The 19,254-nt window shown below is 38.3% G+C and overlaps 1 protein-coding gene across 4 annotated transcripts in view; it reads left to right on the forward strand.

Annotated features, from left to right (window-relative positions):
- Window positions 1-19,254, forward strand: part of MYO16 (myosin XVI) — a 597,681-nt gene that overhangs the window by 407,268 nt on the left and 171,159 nt on the right. For all 4 annotated transcript variants that reach the window (XM_070579270.1, XM_070579268.1, XM_070579272.1 and 1 more), the window contains exons 21-23: window positions 1,508-1,580; window positions 10,592-10,744; window positions 14,966-15,166. In XM_070579270.1, coding sequence (XP_070435371.1) covers window positions 1,508-1,580; window positions 10,592-10,744; window positions 14,966-15,166 — 427 coding nt within the window. The remainder of the gene's footprint in view (window positions 1-1,507; window positions 1,581-10,591; window positions 10,745-14,965; window positions 15,167-19,254) is intronic.

The raw sequence follows: 19,254 nt of genomic DNA on the forward strand, positions 1-19,254 counted from the left end.
TAATCATACTTTTAAATTTTCTAAAAAAATTTTTCCCAGAACTGAAAGCAGAAAAAATGGCCACATTTGTTTTCTTGTACATTTTTATAGTTTCTCATTCTAACGTTTAACTTTCTAATCCACGTAGAGTTTATTTGGGCACACAGGGTGAGCTACAATGCTAACTTTATTTTTTCTTCTAAAACACTCCATCAATTACCCAGAGACATCCACTGACTGAGTCTGCCTTTGCCTCCCTGCTTTATGTTCTTTGCCATGTGAAGTTTACATTAAAGGCTTTTAAAATACTCTCCCGCCTACTTATGAAGCTCGTATTTGTACCGTCTACAACAAAGAATCTTAGAGACAGGATATCATAGAATCATTGCTCTACCTTTTTTGAAGAAAAAAATGGTCATTTAAGTGACATATGGCAGACCTTAAAATATTATGATTATGCAAACAAAATACAGGTACAAAAATGGAGTTGGTTGCCAATGTGCTTCTGCAGTTTGGACAGATTGAGTAGAGAAGAAACAAGAACAACAAAAATGCCTTCATCAACAAGCACAGTGGTTTTGAAACCATAAACACCATAATGATGATGGACTGTCAGACCCATTGGCAGAAAATGGGCATAGTAGTCATCCTGCTGATGATCTAGACCAATGATGTGAAAGGGAGGGGTGTGTACCCTCCTGGTGACCAGCATTCTGGAATCATCTGGGGCTTTCTTTACAAGAATTAGCCTCATGCACACTCCCCCTGCTGCCTGCACATCCCCACAGAACCCAGGTTGTCAGGGCTGCTGTCACAAACCAGGGTTTCTTTTTCCTTTCTTCACTCACTGTGAGGGTTCCAACATCTGTGACTTGACCATCCAAGACTGGCAAATTCCAAGAGTGATAGCTTACGCTGAAAAAAGAAATAGTACTTAGATTGACGTCTGCAACTTCACATCCAAGTTTCATGGTCTTTATTCTTCTTTATTTATAAGAATTCCTGTAGGGAGATTATAATATGATTTTTGATGCAGCTCAATTTGATCTATCAAAGAACACACACGTGGCTTAATCGTGATTGACTTGTATTGTACTTAAGTGTGATGTAGAAATTGCTTGGTTCACTGCTTGTGTAACCTAACAAGATACAAGCGTTAGCTGGTGAGAACCACTAACAGGTGAGTGCAAACTCCTTCAGAGAAAGGAAGTGTAGTCAAAGGAGACAGACACAAGGACTGTTTCAGAGAAGCAGATATTAAATCACCCATGTATTGTTCCATTTTAAACTTATAAATCAATGTATTTTTGTTAATCTATTTGTGTTTGAATCAAACCATTAAAAGAATACTTTTCTCCTTACTTTCAGAGTTTGTCACCAGACTCTGAGATAACTATTTGCATGTTTTTACTTCAAATGGGCAGTGACGCCTAAATGGCTGGATTTCTCTGACCTGAAGTAGCAAGGGGCAGGGGGTCATGTAAGAGCTTCAAGTACGCCTGTTCACGGTTTTATTGTTCCCTTACAGCACGCAGACCTGGGATATTGGAATATTGGACATCTTTGGTTTTGAAGAATTTCAAAAGAATGAGTTTGAACAAGTAAGTGAGTTTCTTTTGAAATTTTATAAACTTTGATGGTTTCTTTTCAACTAGTAAGTTATCTCTTTTTAATTCAATAGAGACTATTTGCATAATTAGTTGCAAACACAGAATTTTAAAAAGTACTTTGCCATCTTGTAAAATTAATGTACCTGATTTGTGGACGTGTTCATTTTTGTGTGGTCTTGTAAACAACTGGCATAATCATTTTTTTAAAACAGAGGCAATTGTTTTAAAAGTCAATGTTAGACAAAGACATGAATTGTGCTTGTGGAAATATTATTTCAACTGGGCCAGAGAGACAGAGGGCATCTATATTTGAAATCAGGGCAAGAGTCTTCAGAATCCTTGGCCCAAAATCAGAATGGAAATTCTCTCTTATGCTAACTGCTGTTGTTTGTAGATTCATCTTTACATGACATTCATATCTGTGATCATGGGAAACTCATGATGGAATAAAGAGATATTGATTATTTTTAACCCATTTACAATTTAGGGCACTTCAAAAAGCACTGAATTCTTTAGGTATCTTAATAGCACTGTATGAATAGTTTAATCAGATTAAATATGACTAAAAAGTAAGTGTTAAAGAAGAGAGTAGAAATAGCCACATTTAGATTCTAAAATTATTCATATGTTAAATATCTAACTCCATCTTAAAATATTTTCTGCTCTATGATACTGAATTTTCTGAAATCATTTCAGGAACTCATCAAGCTATTGATAACACAGTTTAAGAAAAAACTGAATGAGGAAATTTATTTTCTTTGCATAGCAGAACCCTAATATAGTGTACTTATGTTTCTAAAGAAAAATAAGCAAAGGGGCTGGCCCCGTGGCCGAGTGGTTAAGTTCTCACGCTCCGCTGCAGGCGGCCCAGTGTTTTGTTGGTTCGAATCCTGGGCGCGGACATGGCACTGCTCATCAAACCACGCTGAGGCAGCGTCCCACATCCCACAACTAGAAGGACCCACAACAAAGAATATACAACTTTGTACTGGGGGGCTTTGGGGAGAAAAAGGAAAGAAATAAAATCTTTAAAAAAAAATAAGCAAAGCAATTAAATAATGAGATGTCATTTTAATGTACTTCTTGCAATAATATTGGATTCTTTGTTTAACAATAGTATGGTTGGAGGTCTTCTTCAAGTAACAGTTTTTGAAAACTCGAGGAAATAAAAAAAATGAGACAGGGGAAAGCAATTTTGAGCATGTACACTGTACAGTGTACATTGAATGACATTTTTTCCTCAAAACCTTGTAACTTAACAATATCACCATTTTGGAGCTAAAGAAACAGAAGCTCAGATCATTTAAGTAACTCATAGGAGAAAACACAGATCTTCAATCTGATTCCAGAACCAATGATCTGTGCTGTTTCCAGCTCCAAAGGTTCTTTGAAAGCTAGAGTTAAACTTTCATTAGTATACATTTTCTAAGCTTTAACTACTGCGCATTCAGGAAAATATTTGTATTTCTCTTAGGACACTACATGATTCTAAAAAGGAAGAAACAATAAAACAGGAAAATATTTGTTTGTATTTCTCTTAGGACACGACATTATTTATTCTATTAAATGTAGAAACAATAAAACTTTTAATGAATTTTACGTGCCATGAATTATTTCTTCCCTAGCAGAGCTTTTCACCAAATCTGCTTAATATGAATAAATAAGTAAGATAATGCAGGTTTATCTTCTTCGTGTAGAGTGCCAGGGTGATTAAAAGAAATGTTACAGACGTAATAAGAAGAATTAATGGGTTTGAAAATGTACATCAGTTCATTTTAGAAAAGAGTGGATTGAATTAATGGCCACGAGCCAGGAAAAAGCTCAAATTTGCAATAGTAGCTGTCCAGATATTAAGTTCCAAACGTGCTAATTAAGAATATGGTTTTATTTAGTTTTCTGCTAATAATCAATAATGGTTACACTTTCTTGAGCCCCGACTACGAGTCAGGTGCTTCTCCTCCATGATCTCTGACTCCTACAGCACCTCTCTCGGAAAGTTAAGGGACAGCCCAGAAGCCTTTTTGGGGCCAAGTGGAAATTTGGGTGCATATGCCTCGGGCCCCAGAGCCCACTGCTCTCTGTGCTGTGCTGTTTCTCTCTCTGACACCTTCTGACTACGCCCCTGAAGGGTCAGTGGTTTTTTAAGTACCTCTAAGTTTTGTATTTAATCCTGGATAATGACAAGTATTTGAAAAAGAACAATAATTTCAGAAGAAATCAAATATTAGTCATTGTTTTTAGGTTTACATTATTAAATTAATATGAAAAGAGGAAGCATATTGATTAAGCTGAGGTTTGTTGCTGAAAAAACAAATTCATTTTTCATTAAAAAGTGATGAACAATATAGGATCATGCCAAAAGTTTTAAAATAAAAGTATTTCGACCAGAAGTTATGTTTCCGACTCCCAGGCATGGCTTTTCTATAAACTGAAGGATATATTTTATGTACAAGATATCATCCAAAATATTTTTTAAATTTTTTTTCTCTTTATCTGTATTTTTCAATCCTGATGTTAGCATGTTGTTATATAGAATACGGCAATAAATTTAGCAAATAGGTTTGTTGTTGGCTGACCCCTTCCGTCAATCGCTCAAATCCCCAAGTAGTGATTATTTATGTTAAAGGAGATTATAGACACAAATTAAACCCATTAGAATATTGGATTTATTGTATTAATCTATGTGCTCTAAGTAATAGAATCACTGAAGGAAATGTTGTCGAAAGTGATGATCTGTATAAAAACGATGTCTTTATGCCTGTGAAGTAACTGCCATCCATCTTTGCTTAAAACCTATTACATAGAGTTTGATTTTAAAATCTCAAAGGGAAACCAGAGGAGGAAAGTATGTTTGGTTCCTTTAAGAAACAACAATCCACCAGAAAAGGGGGGAGGGGAGGTGGGAGTAGGAAGGGCTAAAATCAGCAAAGCCAACAAACAAAGGAGAAAGGAAGGGGAGCTGGGGCGCCCTGGGCCTGGGCCTGGGCCTGGCTCCCGCGGGCGGCGGGCGCTCATGGCGTCTGCGGCCCCAGGTTCCGATGCAGAACTCTCCAAGGGCAGCAGTCCCCCCACGCGGCATCTGCCCAGAGCACCGGCATCCTCTCTTTATTAAATCCTGTCAGATTGTTGGCAGAGGTGGCATGGTCTCATCAGCAGGTTGAGATAGATGGTGCAAAGAGAAGTCAACGTGACCTTTCCTAAACCAGGGTGGAGAGAAGAAAGGCTCCCCAATGATAGGAGATTCAAAGAAGGCAAAATCAATTCTAGAATTTTAAAGCTGAAACAAATTAGAGAGCTACTGCCTGCCCCGCCCCCGGCCCCCTGCACCTGCCGCTTTACAGATAATGTGCCAAAATCAGCAATAATTGATTTGCTGTGGAAAGCACATATAGCAGCCTCTTAAGCCCCAAGGCTTTCTTCAAAAAAGTAATTTGGAGATTCACAGTACACTTGGCACAGTAAAGGCCCTGAGAAGTCCCGCAGAGACGCCCGTTAGCTTAGCTCAGTGTTTCCCCACTAGGTTTGTGTTTCACTGTTCTCTAGAAGATAGTAATTGGCATCTACAATGAGTGTTCTGCGGAACATGCTTAGGAAATACTGAATATCTGAAATGTAACATCACTCCTGTACTCTCATACATATATAAATGTACGACATATATATATAAATATATCAATTGATGAGCAAATCAGTTAATGGCTTGTGTATGCTCTGTTCCACCATCTATCTCATTGTGTTCAACCATGTCTACATGTTAGAATCACCTGGAAAGCTTTAAAATACATCAATGTTTGGGCCCCACTCTGATTTAATTGGTTTGGGGTCAGCTCAGCCATCAGCCTTTTTAGAAAGCCCCTGGTTAATTCCACCGTGCAGGAGGCTTGCGAATCACTGTCTCACGCCGGGGCTCTGCCTTCGACAGCAGTCAGCTTTCATTAATCTCCTGCTTTAATTCTGCGATGGAGATGTCATGCTCTATTGTATTTTTGCTTCAGATATATTTCACTGAGTAATAAAAATAAAGGAAGAACAGTTGGTGAAAATTTACTCAAGAAATTAAGTTTGTCATTAATACAAATGATAGGCCATCTGGATAAGCAATCACGTCCTGTTACTAGAGTGCTTTCAAGGGGTGCACAATTTTTATTATTAAACCACTTACCAACAGCATTTAATGTACAAAGCATGTATTTTAATCAGAAAAGGATGCATGCTAATTAAGCAACACAATAATTGTTCATTATCGTCTATGAATACTCACCTTTCACCCACGTTCAAGTCTACTCTGAGAAATACCTGGAAATTTAATGAAACCCAAACGCAATTCTGATGGATAGTGTTAAAAAGCAAAAATAATGATTGTTTTGCATTGAAGTCAATGATGTTCTCAACTATTTATGTAGATTTATGCTTCTAGATACATAAACTAATTTGCCTATAAAAATCTTACACTGTATCGTTCTCTGACTGTGTTTAACACAGACTCACATATGTACACGAACACAGTTCAGTGAAGATACATCAAGAATAAGCAGATTCTTGCCATGATTTTGGCTATTTGTTTGGTGGAATACATTTTTCCAATTTTCAACCAGGTACCTGACATATGGTGATTGTCTGTATTAGTCTCGGTGGGTACATTTGCTGGCAGTTTTGAAGTTCGTGCTAGAGCACTCTTTTATATTTAACTTTGGTTCAAACAATGAGTGCTTTGAACAATTCAGAATAGAGAAACGCAAACTATTCTGGTAAAAAATGTTAATGTACACAATTACTTCAAAATGAGTTAGAAAAACATTCTTCTTCAAGCTGCATATGCTCCCAGTGGTTCCCTTTACCACTCAGCATCGCTCTCCTCTGTTAGAAATACAAATACGTGTTCTGTTTCAGAAGGCACCACTGTCATAAAAGCTACAAGTCAAAACTCACTCCACAGGCTACTCAATTTTGCACATCAAGCTGGAACTTTCCCCATGGGATTTTGATAAGTTACATCTTTTTTTCCTCCAGAATACAAAGAGCGTAATCTACAATACAAGATTCAGCCGTATTGTAAGGATCACCCCATGTCACAAAGTACCATCGGATCCTGCAGCTTAAAATAGTAAAGCTCACCAGAGAAGCTGTATGTTTTATGGATCATTTTGACCAGGAGAGTAACAAATTGTTATTCTATCAAAAGCACAGGCCAAATCCTTTTTCTGTCAGCCAAAGTTTGGCAGATTGCTTTAGACTTTCCTGGAACAAAAAAAAAAAAAGGGAAGAAAAAGAAGACTGATATTCTGACCCCTTCCAGTTCTTTCTCATTTACCAGTGGCTTCGTCCACGTTCCCACTTGGTGTCACCATTTTCACTAAAACAGAGGATCAACTCAGTGAAGCCAATGTTCAGTTCAATAAAATATTAGTAAACAAAAACAATTAAAATATCTATTTTCTATTATAAAAATGCTCAAGTAGTCAAAACACTACAGCTGGGTCAAGAGCAGGAGGATTTAGTCAGATTGTCATCGAAAGGAATTTTTCTAACTACAGAGCTGGCATCTATTCTGAATGAAAAGGATAAGAGAATTATATTAAGTATGCTTGAGACATCCACATCTAAGTATTTTCAATTAGAGAATCTGAAAATGAGGGGAAAGATAAGTGTCACATAATTTGGATGTTTCTTGTACAATAGAGAATTAGCCACTGATGTTCTTATTTTGGAATCCTCTATCAGATTTATTTTTATTGTTTCACATAGTAAGAGACATCGCCTTATTTTTTGTGGCTTCAACGTTTATTTCTGAGAAACCTATTTCCTAACATATGTTACATTTAGGCACACGTTCCATAACCGCTTTTAAATCAAACTCCTGAGATATAGGATCTATTGGTCTTTTCTTAAATGATTCAATGTATTTTTTTAATATTAAACAGTTTGAAAAATTACAATTGTGTCTATCGAATAAACAAAGAGAATTGTTTCCAATGTTTCCATTCCATAAGGGAGTCATTTGTTTTCTGTACATTTACTGTATTTCACCCCAAATTTTAACAATCTTTTATAACATTTATTGATCTTTAGTAACAAAATTACTTCAGCTTTAAGAGAGTTTGCCATATTATTAGATTGAGAGAAACACCTTAAAATATTGTTTTTTAAGCAGAGTGAAATAATTTTTTAAATTTCCACTTTTTTTCTCTAACAATAGTTTTCTGAAATTTCTATTTTTCATTTATGATCAAAATGGGGGCAACTATAGATGTATTCCTTTCACAGTGGGGATACTACTGTGGATAGATGCTACACAGTTTTATAGAAAATGGTTTATCTTTCCAGAATCATTCCTGGAGATTTATACGCTGTAGAATAAGACAGACACAGATATTCATCTACTGGTATCACTTAGTTTTGATCTAATGATACAAGGAGGTGAATGTGTAGACTTAGTTACAAGGAGGAAATATTTTTCATATGATATGTAAATATTGAGTTCCATGCCTCCCTTTTCCAGCTATAATGTGCAGAATTTATTGGTCTGTATCTATATTCAAACTGTTTTTGCCTTAACAACAAAGCGTGTAAAGTTAAATGTCCTATATGGTATATTCCTAACCAAAGTTACTATAGTTTTAATATTTTTGCATTTAGAGAACTTATCAGCAGGAGTGCAGGTTTATCTAAGAAATGTTTACCTTTAAATTTAAATAACTGTCAGCTTTGCGTATATCTCATAAAGTCTAGTTGTTAAGGGGAAGAGAGGAAAAGTTCTACTTAACTACTGGCCACATCAGATAGAAGGAAGAAAATTCAAGAAAGTCAAGAGACCATGGATGGAGTGGTAGGAAGAAGATGATGCAAAGAGGGATTCCAATATTTTTGTATATTTCTAGTATATCAATTATTCTCCACCTATTGTATCAATAATGAAATATTGTTATACATTCATCATTGAAATAACTTGACTAGATTCAGTCCTAAGAACCTCTACAGTTTTCAGCTCCCCAACCCCCTCTTTGGTCACAGTGGCCCATGCCTGCACTCCTGTCATTCTCCAGTCACTCCGTTTCTGAAGATGTTCAAGCTGTCTGTACCTATGCACAAAATTCTAACCCTGGCAAGAAGTGAAGAAAAAAACTTCACAGCAAAGCAACCCTGTCTCAGGACGAACTCTCTTTGTGATCTGACCCTCGTCCTGCGCTCTGATACGATTGTTTCTTCCCTGAGAAAGTTTCCCTGTGAGACTTCTTCATGTCCCTAGCATCCCATAAACTTCCATTTTCCCAAATAGCTGGGTCTGTGAGAAAACGGCTCTTTCCTCCTATGTGCATGCCATTCTTAATTCCTTAATAGCCACACCCCGATGGGCAGGCACAGACACCTGCATGGAGAGGGAAAGCCTTCTTGGTGGGGGTCATTTGAGAAGGTGACTCTTCTCACTGGTTGGAAGCTGGAGCATAAGAGATGCTCTTACGCGAGCTAGAGAGAAGCCATGCACTCTCATTAGAGGGACACGGATGTCTAAGAGGAGCTCCTAGTCAGCAGGCATTATGGTGACTTGATGTTATGTTATGATGGCTTGGAGAAGAATTTGGGTACAAGGAAAAGAGGAACCCAGGGCGGTCTTTCTCTTCTCTGATGACTATTGCAGTCTTGTGTGATTTACAAAAGCTTTGGCATTTTCTTTGTATAAACATAGCACATTTCACATCAAGTAGAATCCTAGATATTGTTCCCTTTACAAATGAGATCTGATTTTCTTTTAAAAATTTTTACCAATTATTTTGGTTTATATAAATTACTCATCTCTATTTTCAGTGGGTTACTGAATTCTGATATTTCCCAATGCTTTTTGGATTTTACCTAGTATAACATAGTGGTTAGCTGCAGCTGGGAGAACATGATGCTCTTTGAGACTGAATGAGCTCATGAAGAAACTGGGTGCAGATAGAGAAGACATGAGGCCCACAGGCTGAGCCCTGGACCAGTCCAGGATGGAGTTAGAGAAGGAGATAGAGAAGGTGTGGCCAGTAAGGTCGGAGACCAAGAAAGTATGAAGTCTTGGAAGACAGCAGAGGCAGTGCCCCAGGGAAGCAGAGGAATCGATGGTCAAGTATCACTGGGAGGTCAAGGAAAACGAACACTGAGAATTGAACGTTGGATTTAAAAGTGCACACATCACACTGTGTGACTTCCACAAAAGCAATTTTGGTGGAGCAGTGGGGGCACAGTTTTCTTGAAGGGGTTTCAATAGTGGAGAGGAGAGGAATTTGAGATAAGACATCTCTTTTGAGGCTTTTTGTTACAAAAGGAAGCAGAGGAGTAGGAGAGTAGCATAGAGTGGAAGTAAGACTTCATTTTGGTTAGATCAGGCTTATTTTATTCTTTAATATTTTCAGATAATTTTTAAGACTAAGAAATTAAAACTTTAAGCTTAAGAAGTAGCATATTTGTTTTCTGATGGGAATGTCTTCTGAAAAGAGAAAAATTGACAGTTGAAAGAATGTAAAAAATTTTCTTATAAAGAAAATAGTTTCTAGATACAATACTTAGACTGGTTATTTTTCTAAAAGAAACACCATGTTCCCTTGCCCATCGTGGATGTGCAACGGAAATAAGGAGGCAAGAAATGCTTGTCCTTTCTCAGGGATCTCATGGCAAATCCAGCTTTTATCTTCACTTGTTGACAAGAGCCCAAATATAATTCCTTTTTGGAAATATTATTTAAATACTCAAATATATTTTAGACTCCAAATTTGCAAGTCAATGTTGTAGTTATGCTTCTTGTTGTTTTTAACATACTCACTTTAAATTGAATAATCAGACCATATGAAGTCAACAATATCAAGTAAAACTTTACTTTGACTTTTCAGGCAATACTGTCATTCTTTATCTCAATAGACTAATTGCTGTTGAATATTCTTGAGTCAGTATTTCACAAATCTGAAAATGTGTCATACAAGTGAATCTGCATGGCCATATTGTCTTGTGAATTGTTTTCTTTTTCCCCACAATAGCTTTGTGTCAACATGACCAATGAGAAGATGCACCATTATATCAATGAAGTGCTTTTTCTACAGGAGCAAACAGAATGTGTACAAGAGGGAGTTACCATGGAAACAGCTTATTCTCCTGGTAACCAGACTGGAGTTTTGGAGTTTTTTTTCCAGGTATTCATATAGTATAATTAGATACTTTACAGGATGCATGCATTTAAATATACAGGAGGCAGGGAATTTATTTCAAGGGCCTTGTTTTTGAGATATCTTTGTATATGAGACTCTGCAATGTATTTATAATCTTTCAGTGTTGATTGAGGAGCACAAGTTACCTTTTTCTGAAGGGTCATCTGAAGGATTACCAATTCATTGAAAGGACAAGAAATATCAGATTATCTTGTTATAAAAATATTCAGCATTGATTATTTGCTAAAACTCTCCTTTCGGCACAGTTACAAATGCCCAATGTACAAAATTAATGTTTTATAAAATAATATCTAAGGATAACAATATCATAAAACAAATTCAACAGAATATTTTTTATTTATCTTCAAAGTTTTTAAATTTGTTTGGAAAAATTGGCAGTAAAAATATGTATACATATATATAATCTTAGGGATCTGAAGGTGCTCATACTTATCTTTGCTTCACTTTACAATGCAAGAATCTTTGCCTCAAGACCTCCGTCATATAAACAAAAATCGATCACATAAACAGCAATCTCTGTCTACTAATATGTGAAGACATTACAGTCATGCGCCACGTAGTAATGTTTTGATCAATGACAGACCAAATACACGGTGTTGGTCTCATAAGGTGAGTACCGCACAGCCTAGGTGTGCAGTAGGCTATCCCACCTAGGTTTGTGTGCACGCCCTCTGTGATGTCAGTACAATGACGAAGTTGCCTAACTATACATTTCTCAGAACATATCCCCAGCGCTAAGCAATGCATGACTGTATGGAGACTTACACGTAATATCTCAAACACTTGAACATGATTTAAAACTGGTACCATTCAGCTATTGGGAGCAGAGTAATTAGTTTTTTACCTTTTGTTTCTATAAATGTAGATTTATAAATTTTTGTATGCATTTTCCAAGTATTGTAAAATACTCCTGTTCTTGCTACCAACTATTCAACATTCTTTTTTTTTACTTACAGAGGAAGCCCTCTTCCTCCAGAAAGCCCTCCCTCATCATACACATTTAGTATATAACTTACCTATCTACGATTAAAAAACGTCTTCAGGGACCAGCCCAGGGGCCTAGTGGTTAAGTTGGCATGCTCCACTTTGGCAGCCCAGTGTTTGTGGTTTCAGATCCTCGGCTCAGACCTATGCACCGCTCATCAGGCCATGCTTTGGAGGCATCCCACATACCACATAGAGAAAGATGGGCACAGATGTTAGCATAGGGACAATCTTCCTCAAACCAAAAGAGAGAGATTGGCAACAGATGTTAGCTCAGGACCAATCTTCCTCACCAAAGAAAAAAACGTCTTCAAACTGACACTAATATATACTTAACTGTGTAACAGGAAGCTTCAGGCCCCTCCACCTTCATTCTCACTTGCTGCGATATCCTTGACCGCTACAGAGTGGCCAGGAGAATGAAGTTGTTTCTATCTCTTTGGCTATCCTCCTTGAGGGCTCGTCTTTGGGATCATCATTTCAATAATAGGACTTTTATCAGTATGAGTTGGAAATGAGAGTGGACAAGTTGACTGCTACTCCTCTGTGATACCCGTAAAACTGGAATGAAAAGACGTATCAAGTATAGGGTGAAAGATGTGGGTCAGTATACCAGGCAAGCATGTACCCAACAAAACAAAACAAGCTGCTTGTTTCCTTTCTAGCACCCATAGACCCCTACTGCGCACAAGCATTTGCCATTTTCTCACAGGCCTTATTTCTGTTTCAGTGAACGTAAGTTTGTCTCATGTCCCTGAGGGGGGTGTGGATCCAGATTCTTAGCAGATGCTCCAGGCATCTAGGACATAGGACATTGTGTTGCATGCTCAATATTGCTGCTTTTCGTTGTTAAGATGAAACTACGTATGATAACCTCTCACTTACAGGAGAACAATTCAGTCTCTCCGAAGCCCTCACTTCTGAAGGAATTGAAGGCCGTTAATCCTCTTTTATGACTTCATTCTCCATGTTCTACTTTCTTCTTCAGACACTCAGCAAGTTTTCCAAGTCTGCCACCTTTCCTTCATGGCTTTATATCAAACATCCAGAAAGCATTGCACACATGAATTTTTAAAATTTTGCAGACAATACAAATTATAATGCTTTAAAAAGTATGTTGTTGGTAACCAAGCACCCGTTCCTTGGACAATGTCATCTTGCTTTTGGAGCAGGGTGGTTTAGCTCTTTCTGAATAGATCCCTTCCCTTACACTAATTGAGGCCTTGTCTTTGAATTACGGAAACATCCATTTAAGGCCTCATCAAACAAACAAAAATTCTCATCTCCAAAGAGGAGACTGTCACTGCCCCTGCAGCGTGGGCACGCTTGCATACAGCCTTGAAATACCCCGTTTGTCTTCACCGCATGTCTCTATTGCCTGTGTGTGTGTTTGTGTGTAAGGGTAACAGCGTGTAGAGAAGTGCCGTGACATCATGCTCAGACTGACAGATGAAGGCACGACTTCTGATCTTACAATATCAATATTTTACTTATTGTTCAACAAATAGCTTGCTATAAATGGAAATAAAGAATTTCTGATTTTTGAAACGTTACACACAGAGCCAGTCCTCAGCAAACTTCCTACCTTGACTGTTTAGTTTTAGGGCCTCTCCCATCCATTTTGCATACCTATTTATTTTTTTGGTTTTTCACCTCTGGGCTCTTCAGGGGGCCTCACCATGGGGTTCCTGGCTACACTGAGATTTTTGTGATGTACCATGCAGAATTGCCTGCTGGGCTAATGCTCCCTGGAATGGACTTTCTTCTCCAAATTTTCTTATCAAAAAACATGTTTGTGTTGGTAAGACAAGTCTCTCCAGGTAGTAGTGATCTCAGTAATTTGCTGAGTTGGATGAACTTGCTTGTTACAGGCATTCCCAATTTCTTCCAGTGCCATTTTCCATCTCATCAGTTCTTCCTTGTCCGTCCCAGGGAGGCTGTCTGGCTGCTCATTCTAGAGATGACCATCATAATTGCCAAATGTCTCCAATAGGGCGCCCTCTGGTGTGTGAGCCCCCACCAGGTGAAGGTCGTCCCTGGGGCTGGCTCCTTTAACCTTTGTTCCCTATGAGTGGCACCAGAATGATTAAACTTTTGCAACCCTCAGAGAACTGTATATAGTCTGAGTTTTCTTTACTAGGAGCGGGAGACTCCAAAAGGCTTAAAACTACTAGCATGAAGAAATGACTTTGTATTGGCCAAATAAATGACATCATGAAAGGCCTATGGTGGCAGGTTTGGTGACCTCAGGTCATAATACAAAGTGAAATCGCTATAGGGGTCAGTCCAGGTTTCTTCACATCCTGAGAAGAATTATTCTTATGGTATTCACACTTTTGAAAGCACAGAGTCGATGTGAAGAGTTAAGATATATGGCAGAATAATGTAAGCAAATAATATGTTACCTTATTTTAAAAGGTAGATTTGACATGTCAACAGAAGAACTTTCCTAAGAAAGAAAAGATAAACCACACAGCGCTGAGTAAAAAGTTATTCAACTGATGTGTACGCCCCGTGGGCGGAAGGGTGCTCTGTGTTTGGGACACAGTGTCAGAGGTTGGGAAGTTCTGTTAAGCAGCATTTTCCTTCATGTGAGATCAATTTTACACTCCTACTTCCTGTGCAACTTTACTTCCCGTGTTTGGCAGCTATAAACTATCAGACTTCTAATTTAAATTTTACAAGTTATAGCTTCAAACTTTCTTTTTCCTGAATCAAAATACCGGAACATCATAGAGTCATTTCTACCTCATGCTGAGTGGGATTTTGCCACAATTTTTATGACTTACATCATTGTAGGTTTTGTTTCTTCATAAGTTACTTATCCCACCATTAAGTATAAAGTGTTCAATATGGGCTTTAGGTCAAGAAAAATTACAACTTTCCTGTAGTCAGAAATTTTATTTTTCTTGTTAAGAATATACTTCTTAATAACTCGAGTGTTCTAATCACATTATAATAGACTCCTTCGTTTATTTCTTCATTCCTCTAATCAATAAGTAGTGTTGAGGACCTACTTTGCACCAGAGTTTTGCGAGGGGGCGGGCACCCAAGAGTGAGCGAGAATAGATGTGTATTAAAGGTAAAGACTAATTCATTTTCTGCGTGTTTATATGAACGTAATGAAGAAAGAAATGCATGACCCACAACACAAATACTAAACTGAGCTATAGAAGAAAACTCTCTCTTCTTCACTTTCAGAAGCCATCTGGATTTCTCTCTCTGTTGGATGAAGAAAGTCAAATGATTTGGTCAGTGGAACCAGATCTCCCCCAAAAGCTCCAGAGTCTCTTAGAATCCTCCAACACCAATGCAGTGTACTCCCCCGCGAAGGACGGCAACGGGAATGTCACCCGCAAAGATGAAGGCACAGCGTTCACTGTTATGCACTATGCAGGAAGGGTAAGTTAAAGGAGCGCCGTCAGCTGTGATGTGCACTGATGGACCAAAGGTCTAAGGACGAGCTTTAAAGTTGCAGTATTTTCGAGTTTATTGCTTTGATAAATGAAAACTGGGTGAAGAGCCCACACAAATGTACTTTTCTCAGCTATTTTCTTTTAGCCTGTTGAGGGCTTCACATCTTCAGAACGTGGGCGATGAAGCATGCAGTATGATCCTTCTCATAATGTTCCGAGAATTATAATTTCATATGAGCAAAAAGAGGCCTGGATTGAATACAAAGGGCTCTGTTACGAACTTTGAGACATTTTCATAATCCAGAGAAACACTGGACATCTAGTTTGCTTACCCTCAATATAGTTTTTAGTATTAAATTATTTTTCTTGAAGCCTAGCAACCCCAGAAAAGAAAGCTACTGTCAGATCTCTGTCGATTCCCTAACCAGCTCTGTAACACGTGCTTCTTTTTCAGAACTTCCAAGGACCAGCTCTCACCTGTAAACATTTTCACACTCCTCAGGCTAGGCTCATATTGGGCTTCTCCAAGCTGATCCCAATCATTTTTTCCATGACTTATTTGCGCACACACCACCCCCCCGCATTCAAAACCTCTGTTCAGGTTAATTTTTCTAAGGCGCTCACTTTTGTCCTGCATCTCTCACATTCAAGCTTGAAATATCCTCCTTGTCTTCTTAACAGGTGAATGTTTATCCATCTTTTAGTGCTGAAATCCACATCTCACTTGTCCTCAATTCACCTCCCATCTACAGTTAGTATCTAATATCTTCCACCTGTGAATTTGTAGCCCTTGGCTTTTCCCCTCATTTGGCACTTAGTACAAATTACACATTCAAGGGTGAGATATCCCGTCACTCTCTCACACTCGGTGTCTTTCAGTCCTTTTTAACCCATGTTTACTGAGACTCTGCTATAAGCAAAGCCAGAGCATTCGAGACTCAAAGTTGAGCAAAACATGTTCCTTGCTCTCAAATATCTCACTTTCAAATAAGGAAAAGGTGAATTGACAAATAATTATGATATAATTTACTTATAAAAACGTTAGCAACATAAACAAAGTTCTGTATTACCACAGAGAAGGAAGCAATTATTTGGCTCCCAAAAAAGTGTAGAAATGTTTCCTAGAGGAGGTAAAAAGTGATCTAGGCCTCCAACGGCGAGTCAGAACTCAGTAAGATAAAAGGAATGGGCCTCCAGTAAAGACACGGACTTTGGGAAGTGAATGGACATGTGCCCCTCTGGATTCAGTGGCATAGGACAGAATCCACCAGAGCTGTTGGAGCAGAAAGTAACTTTAGTGCAGGAAAGTAACTGCTGAGAGACTCTATGTTGAACCTTCCAGTGACCTTAAAACCATGCCACAGGACAGGGCTACCAACATAGCCTTGTCATTGATCAGGAAGCCTCCAGCCAAATTGAGAAGCTGCTGCCATAGGTACTGACTCTCAGTTACTGCTACCACCTCCGGCAGTGAAATGCCCGTGCGCTGGTACTCTGCAGGGAACAAGTTGGTGTCTGGGCCTGCAGATCTCCACTGCCAGAGAAAAACAACACCTTCAGCACGTGCTCACTAGGGAAAACACAGAAACAGCAGAATTGGGGCCTCCACCACTTCCACCTTCTAAATCTCGTGCAATAGTGCTGGACGAGTGGCAGCCACAGAGAGCTCAGACCCTAACAGCAAAGGAGACTGGGAAGGATAACTTTGTGGCTTCCTGATGTCTGCAGTACACGAGGTCAACGAGGGCGAATGCTCCATACCGTCCCACCATATCCACCCACAACATGTTTGGGAAATGGGGCAAGAAGTTCAGTTAAGTCTATAGAGAATGGTAGGAAAGAAAGTCTAAAAAGGTTATTTTGGCCAAATCCTGAATAAATATGCAGGCACTTAGGACTTTGGACTCTTGGCAGTGTTAACTTATCAAATATTTTTAGACGGAGTGAGGGATGAAGTAAGTAAAACAGACATCATGACATAGGATGGATTGGGAAAGAAGTCAGAGCGCTGTGGAAACACTCAGGCCAGGACTGCACTGGAGCCGGAGCGTGGAGCGCAGAGGAGGCGGCGTCAGAAGGCAGAGGGCTGGGGACCATGACTGACTGGACATGCAGAGGGAGGGAGACAGAGCTTGAAATGACACTGAGCTTTCTCAGCCCGCTGACTGGTGGATTTTTTTAATGCCAACCCAGAGAGGAAATCCTGCAGAATGAGGCAGTTTGGAAGGAAAGATATTCAGTTTTAGATGTTTTGAATTTGACGTTTTTAATGGGAATCCCAAGAGGATGCTAAAACACTTGATGCTGGGATGAAAGAGGCTGGTTGTTTGTAGATACATAGTCACATTTTTGGAAATGTGTATCTTGATAATTTCACCCAGGAAGAGCAGGGAGAAGAGAGAGAGAAGAAGTTAGTAGGAAAGAGAAGAATCATGGAGGCCAATAGAAAAGGAAGAGGATAAGGGGTCAACAGGAGGTGCCCCTGTGTGGGACATGGGACGGTTAGGCCAGGGAGCACCTCTGTGAGAAGTTACAGTAGATGGTGCCAAGTGATGGCTTAACTGGCTGATGGATTTGGAGAGGAAGTTATGGAAGATTTTATATATATATATATATGTAAATATATATATTATAAATATAAATAAAATAATGTATTTATATATAAATAATATATAAAATAAAATAAATATATTATACAAATATATAAATCTAAAAATATGTATATATATTTTCCCAAAGTGTTAAAACTATCTTTTATATTTGAGAGATTTAGCCTTTAAAAAGTCTTTCAACAGTATCGGTCTTTTAGTCCTGTGTTCAGATTTTTTAATTTATATTTTCTTTGTATTAAGTATTTACTGAATTCATAGGATTTAGTTGAGAAATTATAATAAGGTATAAAATTCATGTAAGCTTTCTTAAGTCAGTATATACCTGATTTGGCTTATAAGTCTGTTTGATTTATATCTTGGGGATATATTAGATGTTCAATAAATACTAATTGTGTTATACTGAAAGGGACTGAGTTTTGACATAATATTTTACTTGTTAATTATTTAATGATCACTTTAAAAATTGTTCTACAGGCGCTTAATAAAATGCCAATTTCAATTGTTTTAAGAAAATTTGGGGAAAAAAACAACTAATGGTTTGAATGAATATAATTATTTCACTGAGTTCTGATAGCAATAAAGCAAAGCAGAGAAAGCCAATAGATTAGTTGCCACTGAGCCAAAACCCCATGGAATCATGAATTTCCCTGTAAAAGCATCTTTATATTTTAAGCGGGACTTTCCATAACCAGAGTCAGTTTTGTGGTTTTATAAAAATCTTTCATTTCACTGAGATATACTAATGAGTCTTAGCTCAAGGACTCCCTAAGGACTCATTCACATGTTACAGCATAGATTATATGTAATTTGTGGCAATATGTCAAGCTATATGCCATTCTAATCGTCAGTTGTAGCTACATGTACTTAAATTTTGAGCTATCGCATCTTCAAGAAAAGCAGCACATTCTACATTTTATAAATCAAGAGATGTAAAGAGCTAATTGGTTTAAAATCAGCATGCAGGGTCTGTTTTGGACAGTAGGATGAGCATTCGTGAGTAGCTCTTTGATGATAAAGCTGCTCCCAAAGGAGAGCTCGATGGCTCTGAGGTTCTTGGGTTAGTTTGTAGTCTCCTCTTTGGCCAGATGGGCAGGCTGGAGAGTCTCATCACCACTTGCTCCTCCATGACTGGTTTACTTGGTTTTGTTAGTGAAAACTTCCTACGTCTCACAGGAAGGATGCTCATTACTGTTGGTGATGATATTGACATCCAGCCCCACCAGGATGGACTTTCCCATCAGACTCTTCCGCTCTAATTACGAGACCCTGCCGTGCTTCTGAATCTGGTTTGGAGCAGAGGCTCAGAGGTCCTTTTAGAAATGTTTAAGCAACATTATTTGAATTATAGCTGAAGATCTTTCCTAAACACATTTGAATTTTTCATTACTCACAGGAGCCTGGTGTATTTTTCAATCTCCATTACAGAAATATTTTAAAGTAAATGGGGAAGAGACTGTGCATG

The sequence above is a fragment of the Equus przewalskii genome, chromosome 16 (assembly GCF_037783145.1).
Source record: "Equus przewalskii isolate Varuska chromosome 16, EquPr2, whole genome shotgun sequence".
Classification (NCBI taxonomy): domain Eukaryota; kingdom Metazoa; phylum Chordata; class Mammalia; order Perissodactyla; family Equidae; genus Equus; species Equus przewalskii.